This window comes from Anopheles coluzzii, chromosome 2 (assembly GCF_943734685.1).
Source record: "Anopheles coluzzii chromosome 2, AcolN3, whole genome shotgun sequence".
NCBI classification, from domain to species: Eukaryota; Metazoa; Arthropoda; class Insecta; order Diptera; family Culicidae; genus Anopheles; species Anopheles coluzzii.
This window is the reverse complement of record NC_064670.1, coordinates 54,176,338-54,201,182: the sequence shown is the minus strand read 5'-3', so window position 1 is coordinate 54,201,182 and position 24,845 is coordinate 54,176,338. Positions and strand designations below refer to the sequence as shown.

General features: G+C 43.6%; 4 protein-coding genes across 9 annotated transcripts in view; 2 read left to right on the top strand and 2 right to left on the bottom strand.

The window, feature by feature from the left end:
- Positions 1–79: 79 nt before the first annotated feature.
- LOC120949678 (wolframin) lies at positions 80–3,684 on the bottom strand. 2 transcript variants are annotated; one of them, XM_040367107.2, is made up of 4 exons: positions 3,545–3,684; positions 3,289–3,435; positions 975–3,189; positions 80–903 (listed from the first exon to the last, which is right to left on the bottom strand). In XM_040367107.2, the coding sequence occupies exons 2-4, from the start codon at positions 3,365–3,367 to the stop codon at positions 450–452; spliced, it is 2,748 nt and encodes a 915-aa protein (XP_040223041.2). In that variant the 5' UTR covers positions 3,368–3,435; positions 3,545–3,684; the 3' UTR covers positions 80–449. The 2 variants fall into 2 exon arrangements, with proteins under 2 accessions (XP_040223041.2, XP_040223042.2); XM_040367108.2 differs by having other exon boundaries at positions 3,289–3,684.
- Positions 3,685–3,826: 142 nt separating this feature from the next.
- On the top strand, positions 3,827–6,367 carry LOC120949679 (DNA replication licensing factor Mcm5). Its single transcript, XM_040367109.2, has 2 exons — positions 3,827–4,092; positions 4,188–6,367. Exons 1-2 carry the CDS (start codon positions 3,938–3,940, stop codon positions 6,232–6,234), a joined length of 2,202 nt encoding a protein of 733 aa, XP_040223043.2. The 5' UTR covers positions 3,827–3,937; the 3' UTR covers positions 6,235–6,367.
- Positions 6,368–6,442: 75 nt separating this feature from the next.
- LOC120949681 (vesicular integral-membrane protein VIP36) lies at positions 6,443–8,747 on the bottom strand. The gene is made up of 4 exons (XM_040367116.2): positions 8,595–8,747; positions 8,194–8,487; positions 7,968–8,083; positions 6,443–7,899 (listed from the first exon to the last, which is right to left on the bottom strand). Exons 2-4 carry the CDS (start codon positions 8,348–8,350, stop codon positions 7,165–7,167), a joined length of 1,008 nt encoding a protein of 335 aa, XP_040223050.2. The 5' UTR covers positions 8,351–8,487; positions 8,595–8,747; the 3' UTR covers positions 6,443–7,164.
- Positions 8,748–8,862: 115 nt separating this feature from the next.
- The window catches only part of LOC120949680 (CCR4-NOT transcription complex subunit 6-like), a 93,473-nt gene continuing 77,490 nt past the window's right edge, over positions 8,863–24,845 (top strand). Inside the window, exons 1-4 of one of the 5 annotated variants that reach the window (XM_040367113.2) lie at positions 8,863–9,002; positions 10,010–10,256; positions 10,369–10,738; positions 10,822–10,997. In XM_040367113.2, the coding sequence (XP_040223047.1) occupies positions 10,434–10,738; positions 10,822–10,997 (481 nt within the window). In that variant the 5' untranslated portion in view covers positions 8,863–9,002; positions 10,010–10,256; positions 10,369–10,433. Of the gene's footprint in view, positions 9,180–10,009; positions 10,257–10,368; positions 10,739–10,821; positions 10,998–24,845 lie in introns of all 5 variants that reach the window. The other 4 variants (XM_040367115.2, XM_040367110.2, XM_040367112.2 and 1 more) reach the window with 4 other exon arrangements.

Below are 24,845 nucleotides of genomic sequence, written 5' to 3'. Positions count from 1 at the left end.
TTGAAAATAACAACTAAAGCAAAAAACGAAAATAGATATCTTATTTGCTTCTTTCTTTGTTACAATGAAATATGGAAACTTTTACTTTTCGGCATTTAATTTAACAACTTCTACAAATTTTATTATCGTTCATTACGTACTATATGTTATTGCAAAACTCAAGAAATTTTAAATTGAAATGTTATTAGCGTAAAATTATTCAGCAAACATAAAGAAATAAACAGACAGTCATCGTCATCGTTAGCTTAGCTCTCTTGTAAGAAAGTTTCAACTACTGACGTTTATGTAAGATACATCATGCTACTCTCAAAGAAGAAAACAAATTGCTTCTGCCAGGGCAAGAGTGTGGACCCAGCACGAGAACTTCTGCCAACAGAGCGACTAGCGAGTAGTATGGAGTATGACCAGCATCGATTACAATACACGTCCCACACGGTGCCTAGAGTGCGTTACTTAAAGATCACCAGCGGGTTGAAGATGACGTTCAACAAATACTTTACCCCTCGCAGTAGATCCCGCATACGTCCATTTACCTTCATGCCTTCGGTGAGATGAACAGTCGGGAGGTCAGGATTACGACACTGTCGACATCCGATTGAATGGAGTTCGACTAGCGGGTTCTTGCGTCCCAATCGCATCGAATGCACACCGAAACTTCCGGCCTGTCCTCCCATGTTCAAGTTAAATCCACTGCTAACCGTGTCCCAATGTGGCTGATCGGTATTTCCAGATGACGCGATCCCGGATTGAACCGAATCGCGCAACACGCCGACGAACCATACGCGGTCAGAATAGTTGAGACTTTGAGTAAAGTTTCCGAACACGTGCTGTGCTTTCAGAACAACTTCGACGGGTTTGGTCAACAGTCCAGTGGACATTCGTATCTTCAGTTCGTACTCATAGCTGCAAAAGATGGAAGAGAACAATTTCCGTTTAGCGACTTGATCAAAACATAGCAACAAAATTCCACTTACGTATTCCATTTATTGAGATGGCACGTGCGTTGTCGTTGCATGAAATGTTTTAAATTTTCACATTCACCCTCAACCGATCCATTTAGGTTGCCACAGTCCGGTTCAATTGGTTCACCGTAGATGCAGGTGATGCGATCGGCCAAAAACTTTGGCAGGTATCCTTCGATTAGTTGGGCCCGAAGATTGCGACGACTCGAGATTGCCATATCGACTACAGTTCCCTCCCAACGGACAAGTGTGCCATCGAGATTAGTACAGCGAAGTTGCGTCTTCACTTTATTCTCTGTATCCCACGCCGGCTGATGGCAGAATTGATAGTACGTATCCCAGCTGAGAGTCGATGGCAGGGCATCGCCACCACTCGTTGGTTCGCGAGGGTCATCGAGCGAGTCGGACGTTGTCGATTCGAATAGGCGATTTTCATTTACTCCAATCGTTTCAAAGTTCGACATCATGTGGGGAAGTGTGAGGAAGATGGTTCCAATGACACAGATTGCAATCTGCAGAAAGGTGACGTATCGTTCCGTTCGCCGCGAGCTCGCCATGTAGCCCGAGATGGCAACGGCCGTCACAGCTGCGCCAATCGACGACCAAAGTCGGACGGTTGAATCCGATAGCGAGAGCCACTCGATGACGGCAAACACGGGAATTAGCAGTGTGACGATGCCAAAGAGCGGTAGAAACAGCAACAGTCCGGATAATCCTAGAGCACCACGCACCAAACCGAACATTGTCGCCGACTGCGAGCTTATGATGCAGATCTGTAACCATGCAAGAGTCACACAGTGCGGAATGAGGTACTGGTAGATGCCACGCCAGTTGTTACGTCGCGCTATGTACATAAGAAAGCCCGGAATCATGAGATATAGCATCGCGCGGCAGTTTAGACAAAATTCAATTCCATTGCCGATAACGAACGTGGAAAATCCAGGCACTTTTAGATCCAGAAAGCGCCAACCCGTCGTCACGACATCGTCCATTTCGTACGGGTACTTGGCGAGCACGTTCAGCCCGAACGAGAACAGGATAAGATAGTCCGGGAAGGAATCGCCCGACGTATAAATGAAGGCGAACATCGTGAGAAAGGTTAGCGCAAAAGCGAGCACCGTTATCTCGGAAAACGGTAGCCATTGGTCGTTAATGTTAGGCTGCAGGACCATGTTGACGAAAAACGCAGTAAAGAAATAAAAATAGGGCTTCAGGTTGTTGCGTAGATACTGGTTCTCCGAGTCGTTGGTGTTCAAATGTTCGTCACCGTAACGCAGGAACAATCCAGACCACATTCGAAAATCTATGAACTCGTGTTTGGATTTCAGCATCCGGAAGCTGCACAATACCATGATGGCGAGGCTCAAATAGTATCCCCCAACGGGCAGCAGTGATACAAGGTTATCGCTAGCAAAGTACCAGTAAGTGATGAGAACGAGACCCAGCTGCATCCAGCTGCTACCGCTCGAGCCGGGAAACGTGGACAGGAGCGACACGAACCGATGATACAGCAGTTGGAAGAACATGAAGGGGTGGAAAAATGGTCGATGAAAGCACGGCACGTGATTCAGGCTGTGAGGATCGGGTGATGACAGCATGAGTGCATCACTCACGGCCGGAAGATGTCCGTTCGAATAATTGACGGCGGCCGCTAAGAGATGCGCCTCGGAAATGTGGTTCACGGTCGGGCTACGATGCAACCGATGGCTGCCGGCGTTTGGGCTACCAAGAGATGATTCTCCAGCAGGCGATCGTCCACCATCGGATCCACCACCTCCACCCAAGCTGTGTTCCATGCTTCCTTCTGCTTCGGCACCATCCGGCTGGGTGCGTCGGCGTTTTTTGTCCATCTTGTAAATTTCCCGCATACGCTTTTCGAGTTGTGCTGCCGTAACGTATTCCTCGCCATTCGAGAGGCTCGCAAAGAGTTCTTGCGCTGCCCGGCGTGCAGAACGCTCCCCCGGGCTCATGGCCAGGATAGTGCGAACGTCTTCCTCGTTCGCCTCGGTAATGCCACGGCCATTTTCGTAGCATTCTTTGAGCAGTTCGATTGACGCTTCGTGTCCTTGCTGAGCGGCGCGTAACAGCCAGTGCACCCCTTGAGCGTGGTTGTGAGCCGGATCGGTTTCGGAGTTTTCCTCCAGCAGTTGCTTAGCCAGCGCAAACTGCACTTCCGAGCAGCCGTCTTCGGCGAAATGGTACTTTAAGTTGCGAAGAGACTTTTTATCTGAAATGCAAGGAAACAAGTGCAAATGAGAACGGGTGCTCAAGGCCATTGTATGAGCCGGACGGTATGAGATCAGCAAGCCGTTCAAAACCTCAATACCTTCAAGGTTCCATTTCTTGCGCGATGACGAAGAACCGCCGTTACTTTCGATGGGAGGACGGTTTGCCCAACTGGCCATTGCTATTGGCTGAGAATGCTAGTTGAGAAACAGGAAATGCACCGCCGGACGTTCCCACTCCGGAACAGCTGTTGTGGAATGGTCAAACGTTTAGTTTGTTCGCTGTTGTTTGGTTTGTTTCACGACGTTCACGTCTCTTTAGCAGAGTACAAACAGTACCAAGCTTCACAAACTTACAATACGTGTGGGTACTGCGTTACAAATTGTTGATTTATAATATTGCTGTGATTTCGGCGTGTTTGTTTGGCTTTTTCCGAACTGTTGTTATGTTCTTATTGCACTGCGGTACATCTGGTCAAAATACGTTCGTGTTGTTAAATTCTGGACGAATGATGTAGTCGATTTTCCCATTGTTTGCATGATCCAAACGAGCGAGAAAGGAATACAATTAGACAGAGAGAACAACTTTTGACGTGCACAACTGTCAACACATTGCGCGCGCAAATTGTGTGGCTTCATCTGGCATAGGCTGTAAATTTGGTTACTCCGCTTGCAAGCTGTGTTTGTTTTCACAAAGTTGCTGTTTAATTGTGTTTAATTTATTCCCAAAACCGTCCCAATCGTAGAAAAATGGATGGATTTGATGATGTTGGTGTTTTCTTCTCGGACAACTTCGATGGTGACCAGCAGCAGAACTCGAACCAGATCAATCTGCAACTGGTGAAGAAGCAGTATCGCGAGTTCATCCGAACATTCTGTGAAGCTAACTTTTCCTACAAATATCGGTGAGTAGAAAATAGTTCAATTGTTTCATTTTCCTTACCCTTTATTATGGGTTTCCTCGACCACAAACTAACAAGCTTGGTAATGACATCTGCAGTGATACGCTGAAACGCAACTACCTTCTCGGGCACTATTATCTGGAGGTGGAGATCGAGGATCTGGCTGGGTTCGATGAATCGCTGGCCGATAAACTGTACAAACAACCGACAGAGAATCTTCAAATATTTGAGGAAGCTGCCCGGGAAGTGGCCGACGAGATAACCTCCCCAAGACCTGAAGGCGAGGAAGTCGTGCACGACATTCAGGTGTTGCTCGTTTCCGGTGCGAATCCGACCAACATCCGCGACCTCAAGTCAGACTGCGTGTCGAAACTGGTGAAGGTTGCGGGCATCATTATCGCGGCCTCCGGAATCAAAGCCAAAGCAACCCGTATCTCTATCCAGTGCCGCACCTGTAACAATGTCATTCCGAATTTGCCTGTTAATCCGGGCTTGGAAGGGTATCAACTGCCCAGAAAGTGTAACACGGAACAGGCAGGACGGCCGAAGTGTCCGCTTGATCCTTACTTCATAATGCCGGACAAATGTCGCTGTGTCGATTTCCAGGTGTTGAAGCTGCAGGAACTGCCCGATTTTATACCGCAGGGTGAAATCCCACGCCACATGCAGCTGTTCTGCGATCGCAGCCTGTGCGAACGGGTGGTGCCTGGCAATCGAGTGCTGATACATGGCATTTTTTCGATCCGGAAGATCGCTCGCCAGGGTAAGCGCGATGGTCGGGATAAAGCAATTATAGGCGTGCGTGCTCCGTACATGCGAGTGGTGGGCATTACGGTCGACACGGAGGGGATGGGTGCTATATCACGCTTCAACAACATTACGTCCGAGGAGGAATCAACGTTCCGTAAGCTGGCTGCCAATCCGAACATTTACGACACGCTGGCGGACAGTTTGGCTCCGAGCATTTTCGGCTCGCAGGATATTAAGAAAGCGATCACGAGCATGCTGTTTGGCGGATCGCGTAAGCGAATGCCGGACGGATTGACGCGTCGTGGGGACATTAACATTCTCCTGCTGGGAGATCCAGGAACGGCCAAATCGCAGCTGTTGAAGTTTGTCGAAAAGGTTGCACCGATTGCAGTGTACACGTCAGGCAAGGGCTCCAGCGCGGCTGGTCTGACCGCATCAGTAATCCGTGACCCGGCAACCAGAAACTTCATCATGGAGGGTGGCGCCATGGTACTAGCGGACGGTGGTGTCGTGTGTATCGACGAGTTTGACAAGATGAAGGAAGACGATCGAGTCGCGATTCACGAGGCGATGGAGCAGCAGACGATCTCGATCGCAAAAGCTGGCATCACGACTACGCTGAACTCGCGATGCTCGGTCCTGGCAGCGGCCAATTCCATCTTCGGCCGGTGGGATGATACGAAAGGTGATGAAAATATCGATTTCATGCCGACCATTCTGTCCCGTTTCGATATGATCTTCATCGTGAAGGACGAACACGATCAGCAACGCGATATCACGCTGGCCAAGCACGTCATGAGCGTCCACATGAACGCATCGAAGGCGACAGCCGAACCAAAGGAGGGTGAAATTCCTCTAGCCATGCTGAAGAAGTACATCCACTACTGTCGCACGCATTGTGGTCCACGGCTGAACGAGGCGGCGGCCGAGAAGCTTAAAAGTCAGTACGTGCGACTGCGCGCCGGTGTTGGCGAGCATGAAAAAGCGATAGACAAACGTCTGTCCATTCCGATCACCGTGCGCCAATTGGAAGCCATTATTCGTATCTCCGAATCGCTGGCCAAGATGCAGCTGCAACCATTTGCAACAGAGGCTCATGTCAGCGAAGCGCTGCGTCTCTTTGCCGTGTCGACGATGACCGCTGCCAGCAGTGGTTCGCTTGCCGGTGCGGAAGGATTTACCAGCGAAGAGGATACGGAGATATTGAACCGGATCGAGAAGCAGCTGAAGCGTCGGTTCGCCATCGGATCGCAGGTGTCGGAGCAGAGCATTATTCAGGACTTTGCGCGCCAGAAATATTCAGAAGCAGCAGTGCGGAAGGTTATTCACACGCTGATACGGCGCGGCGAGTTGCAGCACCGTTTGCAGCGAAAGATGTTGTACCGATTGTCCTGATGATTTAAAAAAAAACGTTAATGCGACTTTTTTTTCTTTGTGTGTGCTTGTCTAACGATTTTTTTTATAACTTCTAAATCCATTTTTTTAAATTATGATTTACCTTCTTGAAATATATGTTCCATTTACCTTACTGACTGCGTTCATAAACTATTGTACACAATATACTGAATTTAAAAGTCCAAAGTCCAGGGATTGTTGTTCACTCTTGTATGTTCATCGTTCGATTTTATTGGACAATTGTTAACCTACCACTTATTTCCTTATCCATAAAGCCCCCTTCAAGACTGCGATTCAGTAGGAATACACGCTAAGATTAATAACCGGAAATCCATAATTATAATTCATGCATACAACACAAAAACAAAGACTGCAGTCCTTTAAAAATCCACACACGCTCAGTGTCGTCCACCATAGAAGGTGTACGATTTGGATGATTTCGTATGCTCGTTTCGTCTCTTCTGCCCAAAGGGGATTTGTATGGTTCATAATAATGAAAATTCATCCTAGCCTGAGCGGGATTTACTTAAAGACATACTTTCACAGCAAATTCAGTAAATGATAGTGTGAAAAAATATGTGATTCACAACAAAAGGAAATGGCCTCTCTCTGCAGTCATGGTGATGAAGAGCAGAAATGGTGCTGGAGCAAATAACGGTGATGGTTATGTTTGTTTGTCTTCGCTTTTCGTTTAAGCATTTATCTACCAACTCATGGTCCATCTCACTGCAATCTGTACGAACAACCACCTCCTCTCGAATGCTTGTCCCCTCGCTTACGTACAGCAATTTGTCTAAATGTTCTGATTTGTTTGGTACATGTTGCGTATTCGTCACTTCTAACGTGTGATTCGGTCACGGTTGGTCTTCGAGAGAGATATTCGACCGTACGAGACAAAGATAGTTTCCCCTGGCTGAACTGAGCGCACTCTTAGTAGAACCGCTTCCGAGCGTTTTCCTGGTGTTTCTGATAGAACATAATGCCTATCACAACCAACACAACGACTATCAGCATGGAGAGAAGAATAAGGAAGAATATTTTCACGTTCGACATGCCAGGCTTGGGATCGTCTTTGTGTTCGCGCGGTGCTTCGAAAGTAGCTGCCGACGGTACGATTTGACGGCGGTCCTCGGCCAGTAGTGACGGAGCCTCAAGTTCGAAGAACTTGATCGATATGATATCGTGATTATCGGACAGGTCTCCTGTGGTCGCCGATGCACCGAAGTAGTATCCGGTCGGCAGTTTAACGCCCTCCACTCGGAAGCACTCTTTCCATGTGGCCTTGTTTTCCAGATCGGTAAACACGGTCAGCACATCGTTCTCGTACCGGATGTTGATCTGCGTGTCAAATTCCACATTCCGGAATTTGGCCTCGCATCCTGCTATCTGGGTGTGCGTCCCGTCACGATCGTGATCGTACGAAAGGCTACCATTATTCACCATGGCACTAATGTACGGGTGCTGGTGGTTATGCGGACCGTTGTGGTTGCTGTACGTGTCCAGGATGATGGCGAGTCCCATAAAATTGTCCTTGCTGCCGAACACCGGTCCAGTTTGTAACCGATCCCGGGAATACCAAAGTGCAAAGCCATCGCCGTACAGATCCTTGCCCTTGCCGTGTACCTTAAAGTTAACCTGGAGCTCCCAATTTATAGATGTGCAGGGCTGTGGAAGGCAAATGTGTAAAGTTATAGGAAGCGGTTCACCAAGATAAAAGAACGAACTGCACGTACCACATGATTCCAAATGGCGCCATTCTTCGATTGCAGATCCGGCGTCAGCCGAACGTAAGAGTTCGTTACGAAAGTCGTACCTATGAAATCCCAGTACGGTATTGTCATGCCCGATCCTGAAACGCGATAATAAAACCGCGTGCGTGCGTGATGATGCGCTAGTTAGACACTTATCACCTTTCTCGACGTGCGTAGATTGGCACACAAAGACCACTGGGCCACTTACCTTGGTAGGGTTTGAAAAGGGAATGCTCTCGTTTCATGTAGTCATTGTAATCGCTTTGTTGCGAACTGCGTCGTACAAATAGCAGCAACAGAAGTCCAGATACCACATACGCCGGGAAGGTTGTGGCTTTTCTACTATCGATGCCAAACATTTGCATGTCTTTCGCTGTTCCGCCTTGGCTTGTCGCAATGGATGTATTACGTTTACTCGTCGATGTTGCTTCTAGTACAGTTGTAACTAGAACAATGATTGAGCAGGCAGGCAGGCGGCAGTATTTGTGAAGCGATTAACCTTCTAGAAACCAAAAATGTGTGAAAATAGGATTCTTCACTGCAAGCCGTTCTGTCGTGGCTTGTGGTTTGTATCGAGCAGAGGAGTTGCGAGTAGCAGCCGGATCGTACCCGAGACTGTACAGAATAAGCTTTTAACCCGCGCGGCTCCAGACTAAGTCGATTCACAGTTAATTTTTCGTTTTATTAGTTAATGAAACGATGATAAGGCGAAGTCGCTAAATAACAAAACACCAACACGAAATGACAAGCCCGTGCGTGTGTATGCACCTTGGTCGTTTCTCGAAAACTGCTAGACAGGTGAGACGAATCTGCTCATCTATCGAAAATAGTGAGAAAACTGATCGACACAGTGAGAGCAGCAGTTTTGACAGCTGCCATCTTAGAAAAAAATGTCATTTTTATACGCAAATCTTTACTGTACATTTTCGTGTGTTGTAAATTTCCCGACAAAAATTTGCGAAAGGAAATCGGACGCGTAATCCCTTTGTCGCGTTGTTTTTAAAGAAGCAAAATAGCGTACGGGTAAAGTGTTGTGTGGTCGCAGTTAGTTGCGCTAGCGACAAAGCTAGCAGCTGCGGATTTGTGCGGCGCGTATGCGTGGTTTTAGGAAGTAAGCGGGCGAGGAAAATTAAGTGCAATCTTCGCGAGCCTCATTCCAAAGCCTCAAGCAAGGCTGCGGAGGCAGGCTTGAGGGTACGGAAAAAGTTTTTCTGTGATCATTCCCGTCTCCGATCTCCCGGTCATCGCCCTTTCATCACATCAACTGTGCAACGTCCTGGTGGTCTGCTGCTTGTTGGTAGTGGTGGATGTTTTTCTGCTGCTAAAATTCATACGCCATTCCACACTGTCTCGCTTTGTTCCCGCAGGGACAGTGAGGTCAGGCGGAACCGAAAGGGTTTGCATCGCGACGCATCAGTATAAACAATTTTCCCAAAGTCACTTTAAACTTCACATACTGCCAACCCCTACCCGACGGCGGCCAGCAGTAGAAGTGCTGAAACTGGAGGCTGGCCATTGTTTGTTGGATGTGTGTGTGGTGGGTTTCGTGTGGAGAACGCATGGACCCAGGTGAGGGAGGAGTGAAGGAAGGGGAGCGTGTGTGTGCGTACGGTTGCAAGAGAGGAAGGACACATGCGGGATCAGAGGTCCTCGGGGTTGCGGGCTTTGGCCGTGATTGTAGTTTTCTTCATGGCCGTATCTGTTATTCTATTGGTTATTGTGTTGGGAAGGGGGAAATGTTTAGCTGTTGTGTTGTGAGCTTGTGATCAACTTGTGAAGAAGTGCTAGATAGAGTAAGAATTAACCAAACGATTGAATGATCGCGCGCGCCGCGCGTTCCTTCTTCCCTTCGTAGGTGTGCGGTTTTGTGGGAGGCATTTTTTCCCACGGTATTGTGTACCATTCATACCTATCCAGTGCGTCTGAGTGTGTGTGTGTATGGGTTCGCGATTTGTCCGCTCGAAGTTCACCAAAAGCCGATTTTGTATGCTTTAACTTAGAGGTGGTTTTCGTTTGTTCCACAGAAAGTGAAAAATAATTACAGTGATACCTATTTTACCTTCCTCCTGCTATCCAAGTATCAATAGTTCGTGATTGTGTGCGCGCGCGAGTGCTATGTGTTTGTGTGTGGTGTATAGGTTAAGCTGAACATAATTTATCTAATTGAAGGTTCGACAGGATAAAAAAGAAAATATCTCGAGGTTGAAAGAATACTTAACAGCGAATCACAGGATAGCTACTTCCTACGAGTTTTCCCGGAAGTAGATGCAGGTGGGTGAGCTGGGCTGAGAGTAAACGAGTTTTCTTCCATATCAAGAAGATTAATTCTTGTCTATTGTTTGGCACATTTTTAATCACATTGTTCGTCCCCCTCTCGCTGCAGGAAACATCATCTACCAGTACACCAGAAGCTACAGCCGGAGAAGAAGAAGCGGACAGGGCGACAGGATGTCACGCAATAAAGACAAGTACGAAAGCAACAACCCCCGGAGACAGCAAACGTTTCTGACCGCCGAGGATATTGCTGCCGGGAAGAAGACGTGCTGGCATGGCATTGAGATAACGGGCAGTGTGCGGAATCTTAGTCCGACGCTCTGGAAGTTTGAGCATCTAACGGCACTCTTCCTAAACGATAACTGTCTGACGCGCTTGCCGCATCAGATCGGCCAACTGGCCAATCTGCGGACGCTCGACCTGTCCGCGAACAAGCTGCGTAGCCTGCCAGCCGAGCTCGGTGAGCTAATCCAGCTGCGGTAAGTATACGATGAATGCCATGTCCTGTATGGCACCACCATCTAGTGAACAATCTACAATATGATTTGGTCTATTTTTTTAGGGAGCTACTGTTGAACAACAACTATCTACGAGTACTCCCGTACGAGCTCGGGAAGCTGTTCAACTTGCATGTTCTCGGATTGCACGGAAATCCGCTCGGCAAGGATGTGCTGTCGATCTACAACGAACCGAACGGGACGTCCAAATTGCTGACGTACATGCTGGATAATCTGTCAGGTAAGTTGATGCGTGCCGTGATACCTGAATTGAAATGATAGAAACATTCCATTTCTGAAATTCAAGAAGCAAGCCAGAAGTATTGCGGCAGTTATATTTTTTGTTCAGATGTAAATGTTGTAAATGTCGTCTTGCTAAAAATGTTAGGAAATCTTAGCATTACAAAAGTTGAAGGCATAGAATGACAAAGATTTTGATTTCAATGTAGAGATCAATGGAGTACTTGGCTTGGTTTGTATGGATAGATGGGTCAGAGCCCAAATAGTCAGGTTAGAATGGAGTTAGATATTCAAATAAGGCTATCAGATCATGCTAAAAAAGAACGCATGTTGCTGTTCGTATAGACAGATTATCCTGCTGCAGTTACAAATACATCACATAGTGCCGGCCTCTAAGAAAGGGTTGATCAAAATAGTGGTTTAGTGAAAAGTTAGGGGTAATCGTTGATATGCTGAGCACCGCAGTAGTGATGGGAAAAATGAAGTTTTGGTCGGAATCGATTCCGGCTAACTCTGCAGTTTTCTGTAATCGATTTCGGATAGTAGGTTCGGAATCAGTTTCCGGAATAGATTCCGGAATCGGCTCCGAAATCGGAATCGACTCCGGAATTGGTTCCGGAATCGACTCCGGAATCGGAATCCGTTTCGGAAATCGGAATCATGTCGGCCATGCCGACATGTCATGTCAATCATTTATTGTATTAATAAATGAAATGAAATGAATCGACTCCGGAATTGGATCAGGAATCGGCTCTAGAATCGGAATCGGCTCTAGAATCAGAATCGGCTCCAGAATCGGAATCGGCTCCAGAATTGAGTCCGGAATCGACTCTGGAATCGGAATCCGTTTCGGAATCGACGCCGGAATCGGAATTGGGTCCGGAATCGAAATCGGCTTTCGAATCAGAATTGGATCTTAATTAGAATCGGCTTCCAAACGGAGACAGTTTCGGCATCGCCATAAAAATAGGCGTTTTGGACGCAAACGCAAAAATCATACTGCGTATTTATAACCGTAAAAAATCAAAATTTACTTATAAAAGATCCATTCTCATGGAGATTCCCGGACTGATTTCGATTCTAAAACTTCTTTTTTCAATTCAAGAACCAATTCACATTCCGGAGCCAATTATGATTCCGTTATCGGGACAAATTGCGATTCCCAGGTCAATTCCGATTCCGGAGCCGATTCTGATCGCGGACCATCTGATTATGTCCGATTACGGACAGCAAATAAATCTAGGAAACCTACCTAGGCTCGATCTTGTAGATGCCTTTGCCTAAAAAGGGAGGGGGGGGGGAGAAGAACACAGTACAAAAAGTATTAGAATACCGGTAATTGTGCAATTTAGTAATGAGTAAATTCAACAAAGCACCGAAATCAGTTACGATTGATTCTACTCATATCCGGACGGTAGCTGCAAGTTTAGAATCCTCGAGAGCTGTTCGGAGTCGTCCGGAACCGTAAAACTATTAGCTCCGAAAAGCTCCGATTGGTGATTTTGAAAGCCATCGATGACTAACGGTTTGATCCGATGGCTCTAAACGGCACCGGACGGCCAGTGGGTACACCATGTAACGCCGGTATAACAATGCTAGGAGGCGGTTTGGAGTTGTGGATGCGATTATGAGAATAAATTTCCAGAACAAAGTAAAGAACACAGAATCATCATGCCTGATCAGATGAGCCTTTATCGCAATATTGACAATTCGCAATTTACATTAATTCCTGGATGGTTCAACAGGTATCATTTTCAGCTTGAGCACTTTATTATTTCATAAAATGGCTAACAAAGCTTGTAAATGAACTTAACTTGGTCGTTAATATTGATATACAATTGAAAAATGTATCGTTAGTTTATTTATTTGTTATAGCGGAATTTGGGGCAAGTGTGCCATACGGGGCAAGAGTGCCACCAAGCATTTTTCCTTAAAAACCTTAGTTTAATGATCAATTGTGAAAACAATTGGTTGCTTTCCAATGACTAGGTATACTGAGCCGAATTTCACATAGACCAATCGACATTTCCCATTGTTTTGAACTGATTTATGTTGATTTTCAAAATTGAGCAGAATATTATAATTTTTTAATCCAACCAAATAAGCTCTCAAAAATTATGCGAACAATCAACCGAGAAAATATTTACACCACCGTATAGCTGAGAAAATGTGAAATTTTTTGTGGGGTTAGTTGAAAAAAAGTTTCTTTTTGTCACTGAAAAATTCAATTTCAAAAAAGTTACAACTTTTGGGGCAAAAGAGCCATCTCTATTTGGGGCAAGTGTGCCATCATCTTTCATAGGCGCGAGCTGTCAAAAATGTAAACATTGTTGTAGCGTTTAGCGGTATGGTGCGCTTTTACGAGCGGATTCTACTCCGGAAAAACAGACCAGCAACAACCCATATTGCGAAACAGTTTGTGATGAAAAGGGGTTCATTGGTGACTCAAGACATGTAGGAATACATACACTAGTGGTACAAACGTAATAATTTCAAATTATCTAAGAAATACGGTTATTTTAACCAGTTGGCCGTCTTGCCCCATACGAGTGGCCGTCTTGCCCCATACGAGTGGCCGTCTTGCCCCATAGCCCAAAAAACAACGTCTTTTTGGACCCTTTTTAAAACGCTTCAAAAATTGTTTTGTTTGCACTTTTTTCAAGCGAAACTCATTTATAAGTGAGGAAATAGATGTAAAATGGTTCTGAGATTTAAATCGGCTTTTGTAAAACACGTTTTAGTGAGTTATAACTTGAAATGCTTAAGGTAGCACACTTGCCCCAAATTCCGCTACATGAAATGAACTCAAAAATCTAACATTTTAAGCGACGCGTCAAATGAAAGCATGTGACGGCTTTGCTTACCGCTCAGTAATTCTCTTTAGAACGAATGAGAGAAGAAAAAACGAGAACGGCATGCGCTACGCCGCTTATCGCAATGAAACAAAAGAATGATAGCAGTCGCACGAGAAATTGTCGTTCTCATCGCTCTCTTGTCATGTGCTACGTGCTCACCTGAATCACGGCGATGTCAGGCTGGCGGTCAAAGTGCTAAATATCTATTCCGTAGACGAAATTGTCATCATGTAATACAGGATATTCCGGGTAAAATTCCAATATCTACAACATTTTTCATTGCTTGCGAGATGTTTTTCAACAGCCTTCAAATGTTGTATTTTAATCATAATAATGCTTCATTTCTTACACATGATTTTCAACAGGTCTCAAGCTGGTTTGAGTTTGGCAGTTCTTTGTGGTGTGTTGAAAATCATGCGTTAGAACTGAATTTCATGCAAATATGCAATTTGGCAGCTGTTGAAAAACATCTTGAAGGTGGTGAATATAGGGTTTTCCAAGTCACTTTCGAATGTAAACATTGTTTTTCATCGCGTGCAAAATGTTATTCCACATCACTCTGATAATTCATTTCTATCATATTCCAAGTTACCAAGGGGTTTCCAAGTTACTTTCGAATGTGCACATAATTATTCAACGCATTCAAGATGTTTTTCAACATCTGTCAAATGTTGTATTTGCTTCAAAACGAAATTTCTGTTTCAACACATGATTTTCACCACATAACAAACGACTGTCAAACTCAATCCAGCTTGAGTCGTGTTGAAAATCATGCTGATAAAATTAAAAATTATTATGATGTAAATGAAATATTAGATAGATGTGGATTAACATGTTGCACGCGGTGAATAACAAAGTTTACATTCGAAAGTGACTTGGAAAACCCTGTAATTTTTAATTTCTTCAGCATGATATTCAAGTCTTTTTTTACGATGCCCGTACCATCCATGTGTAGATGACTCCAGGAAGTAAAAGTGAAAAAATAAAATAAAAATGATCGATCTTTAGCGACTGTTATTGTTTGTACAAGCGCAATTGTACGAAATTGAATAGATACGGTATACCAAACCCGATTTAATGAAAGTTTTGGCAGGTTTCATTATTAAGATATTATTTTAGATGGGGCGTTGCCGAATAGAGACATGCCTGTTTTCAATTATTATATGCTTCATCCGTAGCATTTTGATGAACGATCGGTTGATACTCAACAACTGGATGTCATTTTTTTTAATATTACCAATGTAGGTTTACATGGCCAACCAATGCGATCGACTGTGCCAATAATAGCCTCCACTAATGAATGTTTTAACATACATGCATTTACTATAGGGGCTAAACGGTAATACAAGCAAAATACACCAAAACAAATGGTGTCTGCTTGTTATATGCTTCTTCTTCTTCTATTTGGAGTAACGTCCTACGCGGACATGTCGGCCTATACAGGCTTTCGAGACTAAATTCATTACCACGTAAGCCGGATAGTCAATCCTTGCTACGGGGGGACGGTCCATTCTGGGCTTGAACCCATGACTACATTGTTATATGCTACATATGTTTAAAAAAATTGTTTATATACTTCGAAGATGAATCGCCAAATGATGGTTCCGTGAAACATTTGAAAAGTGGAAAAGTAAAATAATTGCCATAAACTATTTAACTCATTTTGCATAAATAGAGTTTGCAATTGTGGGTGTATATGATGGTGAAAGTATCATCTTGGTCAGTTTTAATCGTTTTGTATTTCGTTGGAAATGATTTGAGATTTTTTTTGTTTTCTTACTTAGCGGTTTAAAGTGTCGGAGGAAAATAATTAGAAACATGATTAAATTATTACATGAGGTTTGAAACGCATACACGTGTTATTTGCCTGCTTAAGTAAAATAATGGCGGAATTGTTAGTTTCATTGAATGGGTAGCAATCAAATGAAATTCCAAAAAAAAGGAATATTTGCGTGTATTCATATACGTTGTACGTTTCAATGCAAGAAATATGATTAATTGCTATTAATTGTTGCGTATTAAAATGTGCAAAAAAGATACTACAGTAACATTAAATTTTTCTACTACTTCTAGAAAAAAGAAGGGCAATGTTATATTATTCAATTGCACACAATGAAAAAGTTAAACGAATAGTGTTTCGGTCTGCGTGTTCATGTAGTATTCAGTTGTAACTCTACTCATCGAGCGCAGCAGAAGCAAAACGATTGGTAGACATAATGAGTAGCTACAAAGCTTAATTTTAGAGCAAAATCGGAAGACGAATAACGAAAGTGACTTTTGTCGAAGCCTTGAAAGAGGCAGACATTGCTTCTGAACTATGTGCTCGTGATGCCGTGCCTTCTAAAGAGCCTAGCGGAAGGCAATTCTGAAGCCAATACACACCCACACTGTAATCATCACGAAAGGTCTCCAAAATACGTTGTTACGTTGGACACCAGCAACATAAACATGGATGGTTCAATTGGTCTGCGGCAGTCTATCATTATGAGGGTGATCTCACGTTTCTACTTGGGCGGTAGCAATGGCTTCGTTTCTGCTTGAGATGATTAGGCTGTCCAAAACAGGTCCATTATGTGAAGAAGGTTTAGGAAATTCTTCAATAAAACAGTTTGGAAAAGGAAAAAAATCTTAATCCGGCATCGTTTAAAATCCATGTTCGTTTCAAATCAATATTTTTGGTGGTTTTTGACAACTTTTTAACAATATGGGGAGAAGTTTTGGTAAAAGTAACATGATAACAATGTGTTTTAATACATCCTATGCTTATTTTTTGTCTTTTATAAATCAGACTGGTATATTGTTTTAACCGTTACTATTTTCACTTCTTTTTTGGTACGATTTGATTGTTTTCGTCATCTACATCCTGATTGCTATTCGTCTGGTGTTCAAAATGGAGCAAAAATACGTGCTCCGTTTGGTTCAGACATGTTTTGAGCAGCAAATTTGGATTCACCCCAACGTCGGGTTTTTGAAACGAAAGGGAAACTATACTTTAGTGTGACGGCTGTTTTGCAGTATCGCGATATTTATCCATTCGAATGTATATGTGTACCACCTGTAAACCGGCTGACGCTTGGTGCTCTGCTGTATAAAAAATCAGCCACTTCACTGAGCTTGCCATGTCCACGCAAAATTAAACCAGGCGCCATGGTATAGGTGTCCAGCAGAAGAAAGTTTTGTGCGAAAGTGCTCCCCAGTTTGATGTATGTACAAAGCTACTCAGAGTGATATGAAAACAGTGGAGGGGAAAAAGAAGACACATTTACTTAAAATATCTGGCTGTTTATTTGATTTAGGGGTTCCGCGGGTAATGTGGACACTCGTGTGTGTATCATCATTTATCATTATTTATCTAATACTTAAACATATTTTTGTTTTCTATTAAGCCACCACTTCTACTTTAGACATTTCTGTAGGTTTTGATGTGAAACATAATATTTTGATTTATTTTTTCATAAAAAACTGAAATATTTTGAAATAATATTTTAAAAGATAAATGAATTATCCGTTGATGTAAGAAGAAAGTCGTATCCTTTTAGAGGAAAATAACGTGTTTAACGTACTAAAACATTCGTGAACTTTCCCGTATGCGTGTTCTAGTGTGGTGTTCTAAGAATTATTGCGGTTGACAAACATGCCATCTCACACCCAACAGTATTGATGAACAGAGTAGAGCAAGGTGGATTTAAAAATATCAGGTGGTGGACTCTAGTGCATTTTGACAATTCGTCACTTGACGTAAGGTCCCCAGGATTCAAACTTTGTTTACATTTATTAAATTTGTTCATATAATTTATCTACCCAATTTTTTCGATTAAACATTCTTTAAAAATATATTTTGGACTTCGCGAGTTCTTATTTAACATTAAAACATGGATTAAAGTGTGTTATTTTGTGTTATTCCGTGAATTTATACTATAATTCATTGTGTTTTGGACATTTTTGATGATAAAAATTAAGAAAGCATTATTTTTTTCAATTCTCACATTAATTCCTCATTATCTACGAGCCGCATGGACAATTTACGTGCGATTAGAACTCTTACTCGCATGATTTTAAATTTCGTGCATAAACAAATCATCAAATCTTTTGTTAAAATATCTCATTTTTTCGACAAAATCAATAGACATACAAAAATGCACATAATAACAAAGAAATCTGTTCTATTTGCTAAGCTTTGTGAGCGGAAACCAATGGTTAACGGTTCTAAAATGACGTAAAGTCCCTCAACTATGGCGACCCCCCAAAAGCCCTAATCCACCACCTGATATTTTTAATCCACCTTGGAGTAGAGTTGAAATTATAGCAAAAAAAAGTCAATTTTACTACATGCATGTTTAGTTCAAAATCAACTGCTTGCATTGTCGATGCCGGCGGAACGGAAAGTTGGCAAAAATCAGCAAATACACATTGAACTGTGAAGGGATTTTGAATTTTAAGGATTAAAAAAAAGAAGCAAATCAACTGAAGATAAGCTTAAAATTGATGTTAGTCCTTTCTTGATATTTTATTTCAATCACATATTCAGGTTAGTTATTCAGGGGATACAAATTCAGTGCAAAAAACATCACACTCATGTGTCTCTGTCTTGTTATTGAACTTTCTCTTTTTTCTGGAAATCACGTCCAGTTTCGTCTTTCTTAACCTGAAAGTTCGTACTACAAAGTCATGGCATTTGTAATTTTTCAATTGGTTTCTATACAATTACTTTTCGTCAATACGAAAGCGCAAAACAACTCAAGCAACTCAAAGCTTATCATTGCTCACGGCGTGCACGGGAAGGTAGACTTAATCACAGTCGATAGTTTTGATTGTTGATTGAAATCGGTGGAAAGAACTATGCGATTCTTCGACGCGATGGGCGAATTTGTGTGACTTGATCAACAACACGTTGTGCCTTGCGCGAAAGTGATGATTTTTCCTACCGGTGTCTTTGTATTGTGAACGATTCTGTTCAGACGCAAAGTGGTCGGTCGGGGCGGGTGGTCTACACTTTAATTCCAAAATTACCGGAACAGATGATTTTATTGATTTTTCAAACCCTCCCCCCAGCGCGTACACGACCGTTGTGAAAGGGATGCTGTGGGTAGAAAGCGTGCCACTAGCCGCGCTGGGCTTGGGATGAAATTGATTTTTGCTGCACCGCGGCAGAAAGCTGCCCAGGAAGAAGGAAATATACGAATTTGGGAAGTCGTTGGCGGTTTTTAACGCAATAGTTGATTTTAGTTTAATTTCCCTTTGAATGTACGAGTGTTTTGTTTTGCTCGTGGAGCAACAATCATTCATCACTTTCCCAAGCCAGGCTGTAGCTTCCCGCCAGCTTGGACAAATATTCAATAATCGATTGGACAGTACAGTGATGGTTCCAATGGAGCCTCGGCCTGGCACGGCGGCGATCTTGTGTTGCTGGTAAATGGTTGCTTCTGTCACGGAAATTTCCTCGCCGCCAGCCTTTGCTCGCGATCCGATGGTTGGCACGGAACGAAAAACAGTTGCAGAAAGAAAGCCACACTTTTTGTCCATTTCTCTACGCTTTTCGAAAGTGTATCTAAAGAACAAAATTGCCAAATCAATTCAATAATTTTCGCCATTCGTCACCAACTTTCTTGTGTCGGGTATTACTCTGACTTCTTGTTTTTTAATTCTTCTTTCTTTTTTTCTTATTTTTCAGGTAGGTGATGTGTATTTGCTTCTTCAAACATTTCACAGTATATCGCAAGGCATCCGATCACTTCCAAGATCCACAGAACCAAGGGTTCAATGGAAGAAACGGTATCGGTTGTGGTAAGAGTTTGTTGTTTGTATTTACTTATTTATTTAGTTCCCGCACAATTGCTTCTCGTTGAAGTTGATCTATGTTTGGATCGTTTTTCATTTTCAATAATCTATTGGGTGTTTTGAAAATGAAGCTGATTGTGCATTATTTTTGTGTGGGTTGGGGTTTTGTCCTTCTCATGCACTTTTGATTCCCGTATATTTAAAAGCACTTTCATTGCGAAATAGTAATTCGACGTTAAAACAGCATGCAACAGCATGTCCGTCATAGACATGTTATTTAGTTGTACGAGTTAAAGTATTTATTACAGGTCCTCCTCAATGAAGAATAAAGTGCGTATGAAATAATGAATAATTATTCAATTCAATTGGTAAATATGCGGCACTATAAAGTGGTTTTAAATTAACTTTGATTTTAAAGCAAACTATTAACTTTTAACCTTAAATTATGAAACATTTGAGTCTAAAATGTGTTGTGTTAAAAGATTGTTTTGTTAGTCAAGGCGAATTATACAAAAACAACAATATTGATGAAACCTAGCCTTGAAAATAATATAAACATTTATTTACCATTTGTTTCTATTACTTTCGGTCCAAAAAATCGGACCTGTGTTATTCACCTTCACTGGTCACACATACAAACTTTCACCTTCATTGTACTGTAGTCTAGCCTATTCGAGTTTGATAAAAACTGATTTATTGTTGAAACTGTTAGTTACGTATCATCAGCATGGTGTCGTTAAATTGTGTTTTCTTCAGCTGTTTTGAAGTTTTGACCCATCTTTCAATTAACGGTTCAATTGGCCCGCATGGCGTGTACGTCATTGATAGACGGGGCCGTGTAAAAGTGATACTCATCGCCGATCAGCATCTTCGCCAATTCCCGCTTACACTGCTATCCTCTGTGTTGGATGATGCACTTTTCCATTATTGCATGCGACAAATCGCACCTCCCGCGAAACTTTCAAAGCGAGCTGCGGAAGATAAAGAGAAAGCATGAGAAGGGCAAAATGAAACCGAGTGCGTCGAAAGAAAGACAGCGCCCCGGTCTTATCAACGTGGCTTGTTAAAGAAAAAGAAGATGCGCAAACTTGATCACGTGCTTCACTGTGCAAACAATGATTGGGCCTAGCCGTCAACATCTGTCTATGCTACGTTTCTCGTGCGCGCCAGCATGTCGTAGCCCTCGAGTGTGTACGGCAGCATAATTGAACAATCGGCTGATTGTTGTGGTTTGCGGCAATCCGGCGGAAAAAAGCTTGATCGCGACGCGTGTGAACACCCATCCCCCCATTTGATCGGCGGCGATGAGAAATCGCTGTAAAGGGGAGAATGCTAGGAGGCTCACTTTCGAATGTGGACGCGGTCTCTAGTGTCTCCCTGCTTTTCCCTCTTCGTTCCCTGATCTATCTAATGGAAGCGACCATAGGCAGGGTATTTCTTATATAATTCCTCTGGCGAACGATCGTGTTTGGAGAGGGAATGTAGCAGAGAGCGAGAGGGCGAATGAAATGTGGCCACTAGAAAGAGTGGGCATGCAGTTGTGGGTCGCAAAGAAAGTAACCGGCACAGTTTTTGCGATTGCTTTTGTTTTCATTCGGTCTGCGTTCGGGCCATTCATTCTCTCGCAGCTGCTTTTGAGTGGCCGCACTCTCTTTAGGATTCGAAGTTAAAGGTAGCTCAGGCAGGGTTCATTACATGTAAAGTAAAATAGTAAAAAAGTCTAGTTGTAATTGTTATGCTTAACATAAAAAGGAATCTCTATTAAACTACACTTTCCTGTAATAGTTTGGTTGAAAGGTGAAATCGGATATTACTCGAACCGGTTGAGACCCGGACGGTTTGTTAGTATCTTTTGTATCTGTTAAAAAAATTGAAGTAAATTAGAAGTAGTGCGTAACCAAACAAACCAATAGTCCAAAATTTGAGTTTATAATAGTTATATCGACTTTGAACTAGAATTTATCATAGTTGTAAAATTGATGGTCAAAATTGATTTGACTTCGTGACAATAATGTAATTGTATTTTTGTGAATCGTAGTGTAACTTGTCTTTTAAGTACAATTGTAAACAAATAAAAAGCCGTAAAGATAGTTGGGGTTTCCTCTAACATTGCATATATAGCAGATGTGCATGATCGACAAAAACCCTGTTCTCTCTGAGTGAAATTCACAACAGGTTCATCTGAAACGCAGAGTGTGAGAGCATGAACCGCCTGAAGGTCCACAACAGCATGCCGCTCAGTGCACAATGGCTTCTTTGCCATCTTAAAGTCCAAAATTGGCATTATTGGCTCATGTTTGAAGATACTGAACATTGATATATTTTAAAGTGTTTCTTTTTATTCAATCGTTTTCTTTAAATAACTCCTAGTTGTAATTACATTGTAAGTGTTTTATTAATACCACATATAATTTTTTCTCGCTTATAAATTAAGTTATATGTCTGTGTATTAACACTTGTATGTTGAATGAAAACCAGAGAGTTTTGGCAATTATACAAAGAAAACTATCTCTATGGATGGAAAGTTGTATTGAGTGTAAGTTGCCAATTTGAACTGAAAACTGAGTTCTCCGTAACGTCTCACATTATAATAACGACTATTTGAATCTTGACAAATTTACTTAACTAACTAATGTTTGTTAAGCTAACTAGATGATTCAAAATTTACCTTTTTAAAAAGAATACAAAACAAATTACCGAAGAACAATATCGAATTTCTAACACATATTTTTTACCTCTCACTGTTCCAAATAGCTCAGTGTGCAGCGAGAGCGTGTAGCGTTCGTTTGATTTTCATTCGATGTTGATTCCATTCGCTTGCCGGCATTCGTAGCGCGCGGAAGGTTTCTCTGTCAAACACAGTCGCGGTTTTCCCCGTTTGCGGCATCGTCTCGTACCACAAGTGTTGTGTTTCGAACGGCTACGAGTTTTGGTGTTGCTGAATTTCGAATCGCCTTAACCGAGTGCCTTACATGTTTTGGAGGATTATATCTGTGCTCGATATTCAAGTGATAGTTCAACGTGTGCCTGGTGTGTTTGGTGTATAAACTGTATTAATGTGTACTGTTCATTGTAGTGAAGATTAGTTGAATAATGACCGCGTGTGCCGCTAGTTTCAATCCATGAATGTTATGTGTGAATGATGAACAGCAGCCTCCTGCCGTCGAACAACAACAGCAACAGCTGTATGGAACGATACGTTAATCGATATGTAGTACATCAGCAGCCGCCGCCACCTTCCCATCATCAGCCGGTGCATTCTCAGCGTCTGCAGTCGGGGACGGCGCCAGTAGTAGCTTCTGCAGTAGCTGCTGGATACTATCAGCAACCGGCAAACATACACCACCAGCATCATCCGCATCATCATCATCAACAGCATCAACACCAGCAGCAGCAGCACCAGAACCAATTTATCACTCTGTCCGCACATAACCATTCGGTGCAGCATCCGAATCCATCGGTACCAGCAACACCGGCAACTCATCCGACGGGAGGAGCAGCAGGAGGTCATGGCGTATCCTCCAACTATATGGCCGGGTGCTATAGCGGGGCCGGCACGGGTGGTGCTAGTGGGTGGACCGGTGTTCCGTTAATATCGACCGCAAGCAGTAACAGGCGGCAGCGAAAGCATTTCACCGGAAGTGGAGGTACAGTCAACAATGGGAATCACTATCCATATCAACAGCATCTCGCTCAGCAGCAACAGCATTATAACCTACCGAAGGGGACAACTGCCGGAGTCGAGTTCGACGAAAATGCCAACCTTACCCGGCTGGCTTTGCACGCCCAAGGAGCACCGTTAATTCTGTCCACCAATCGCTACCACCACAGCCACCATCGTAACCATAAATCATCATCGTCTGCTTCCCAGCAGACCGCTGGGTGTGGTGTTGGTAGTGCAAAAGCTTTTACTAGTGGCGGGTCACAAAGCCAGCCGGAAAGTTCGACAAATTGTTTGACACGATCCTCCACACAGCCGCTACATCCGGGACTGGGTAGTAACGGCGGCCAACGCCGACCCCTGGATGCGCACCTCGTGCCTGTGGGAGCGGCCGGTCAATCTAGTGGTGGTGTAATAAAATCGTACGAATCCGTTGTTTCGCTAGAGTCGATTCCCTCGAGCGGTAACACCAGCAGTCCACCGACAGTTATGTCCGGCTCAGCGATGGCTTCATCGGTTTCGTCGGCCTCGTCGTCCTCTTTCTCGACATCGTCGACAACATCGTCATCTTCGACGGAAATGTGTCTTCCGCGCATCATAAAGCCGCGCAAGCGTCGTAAGAAAGACCGCAAACCAAGCGCTCAACCTTCTAGTGGATCGAATGGCGGTGCCGGATCAGCAGGAAATGGCACTGAAGGTAGTATGTGCGTAGTGGCCGATGATGCAGCTAGTGGCTGTGCAGTTGGTGGGTTACCGTGTATGGAATCGCTGAATGTCATTGGTGGTACCAGCGTACAGGCGATGAACAACATTCTGTTGCAACATCAGCAATCGCAGCTGCATTACGGTTCAACATCAATGGAGCCGCTCGGAGGTGTACCAAATGTACGAGACATTTTGAACGAGCTATGCTATATAGCGTCCCACAATCCGTCTGTATTGTTCCCGGAACAGTTAACTGCAGAGCTAGCCAAGATTTTAGCTGGTAGTAACGCTGCCGCTGCAAGGTACCAGTCCCAACCTCAGCAGCAGCTACTTCCACGGCAGCAATGCACACAGCTGCATCGTTTATTGCTACAATTGCAGCAAAATCATCTACAACATCAGCAGCAGCAGCAACTACAGCACCAACGGATACTGCAAGCCCAGCAACAACAGTTACCGTCCCAGCACGATCAGCATCAACAGTTGCTTTATCAACAGCACCATCAGCAACAATATTTAACGCACGCTCACTTTTTGCATAACCAACAGCAGCAAACGCGGGAACATCAGGTGCCACTGCTGAGTACAGCGTACAGCCCTGGTAGCGAGTCAGGCGATTCTAGCCCTGCTTCGTTCCATCCGCCGGCAGCGTTACCAGGAATCTTTTTCGCTTCGAATGATGTAAATGCAGCTGTTCCCGAGTCAGTGCAGGAACACGACTCCAACACATTGCCGTCATGCTCCCCATCGCTGCCACTGTCGGAACCGATCAGTCCCTCGGCCAGCTCGAACTGCAGCTGTCGGTTGTGCGATCCTTTCGGTCGTATCTGGGCTTTTCCAATGTTACGCC

Coding starts and splice junctions, on each gene's coding strand:
- LOC120949681 (XM_040367116.2), bottom strand. CDS start 8,350: ATGCAAATGTTTGGCATCGATAGTAGAAAAGCCACAACCTTCCCGGCG. Junction 8,084..8,193: donor CCTTTTCAAACCCTACCAAG/GTAAGTGGCCCA, acceptor ATCGCGTTTCAG/GATCGGGCATGACAATACCG. Junction 7,900..7,967: donor GCGCCATTTGGAATCATGTG/GTACGTGCAGTT, acceptor TGCCTTCCACAG/CCCTGCACATCTATAAATTG.
- LOC120949679 (XM_040367109.2), top strand. CDS start 3,938: ATGGATGGATTTGATGATGTTGGTGTTTTCTTCTCGGACAACTTCGAT. Junction 4,093..4,187: donor AACTTTTCCTACAAATATCG/GTGAGTAGAAAA, acceptor TGACATCTGCAG/TGATACGCTGAAACGCAACT.
- LOC120949678 (XM_040367108.2), bottom strand. CDS start 3,367: ATGGCCAGTTGGGCAAACCGTCCTCCCATCGAAAGTAACGGCGGTTCT. Junction 3,190..3,288: donor CAAGAAATGGAACCTTGAAG/GTATTGAGGTTT, acceptor CTTGCATTTCAG/ATAAAAAGTCTCTTCGCAAC. Junction 904..974: donor CATCTCAATAAATGGAATAC/GTAAGTGGAATT, acceptor CATCTTTTGCAG/CTATGAGTACGAACTGAAGA.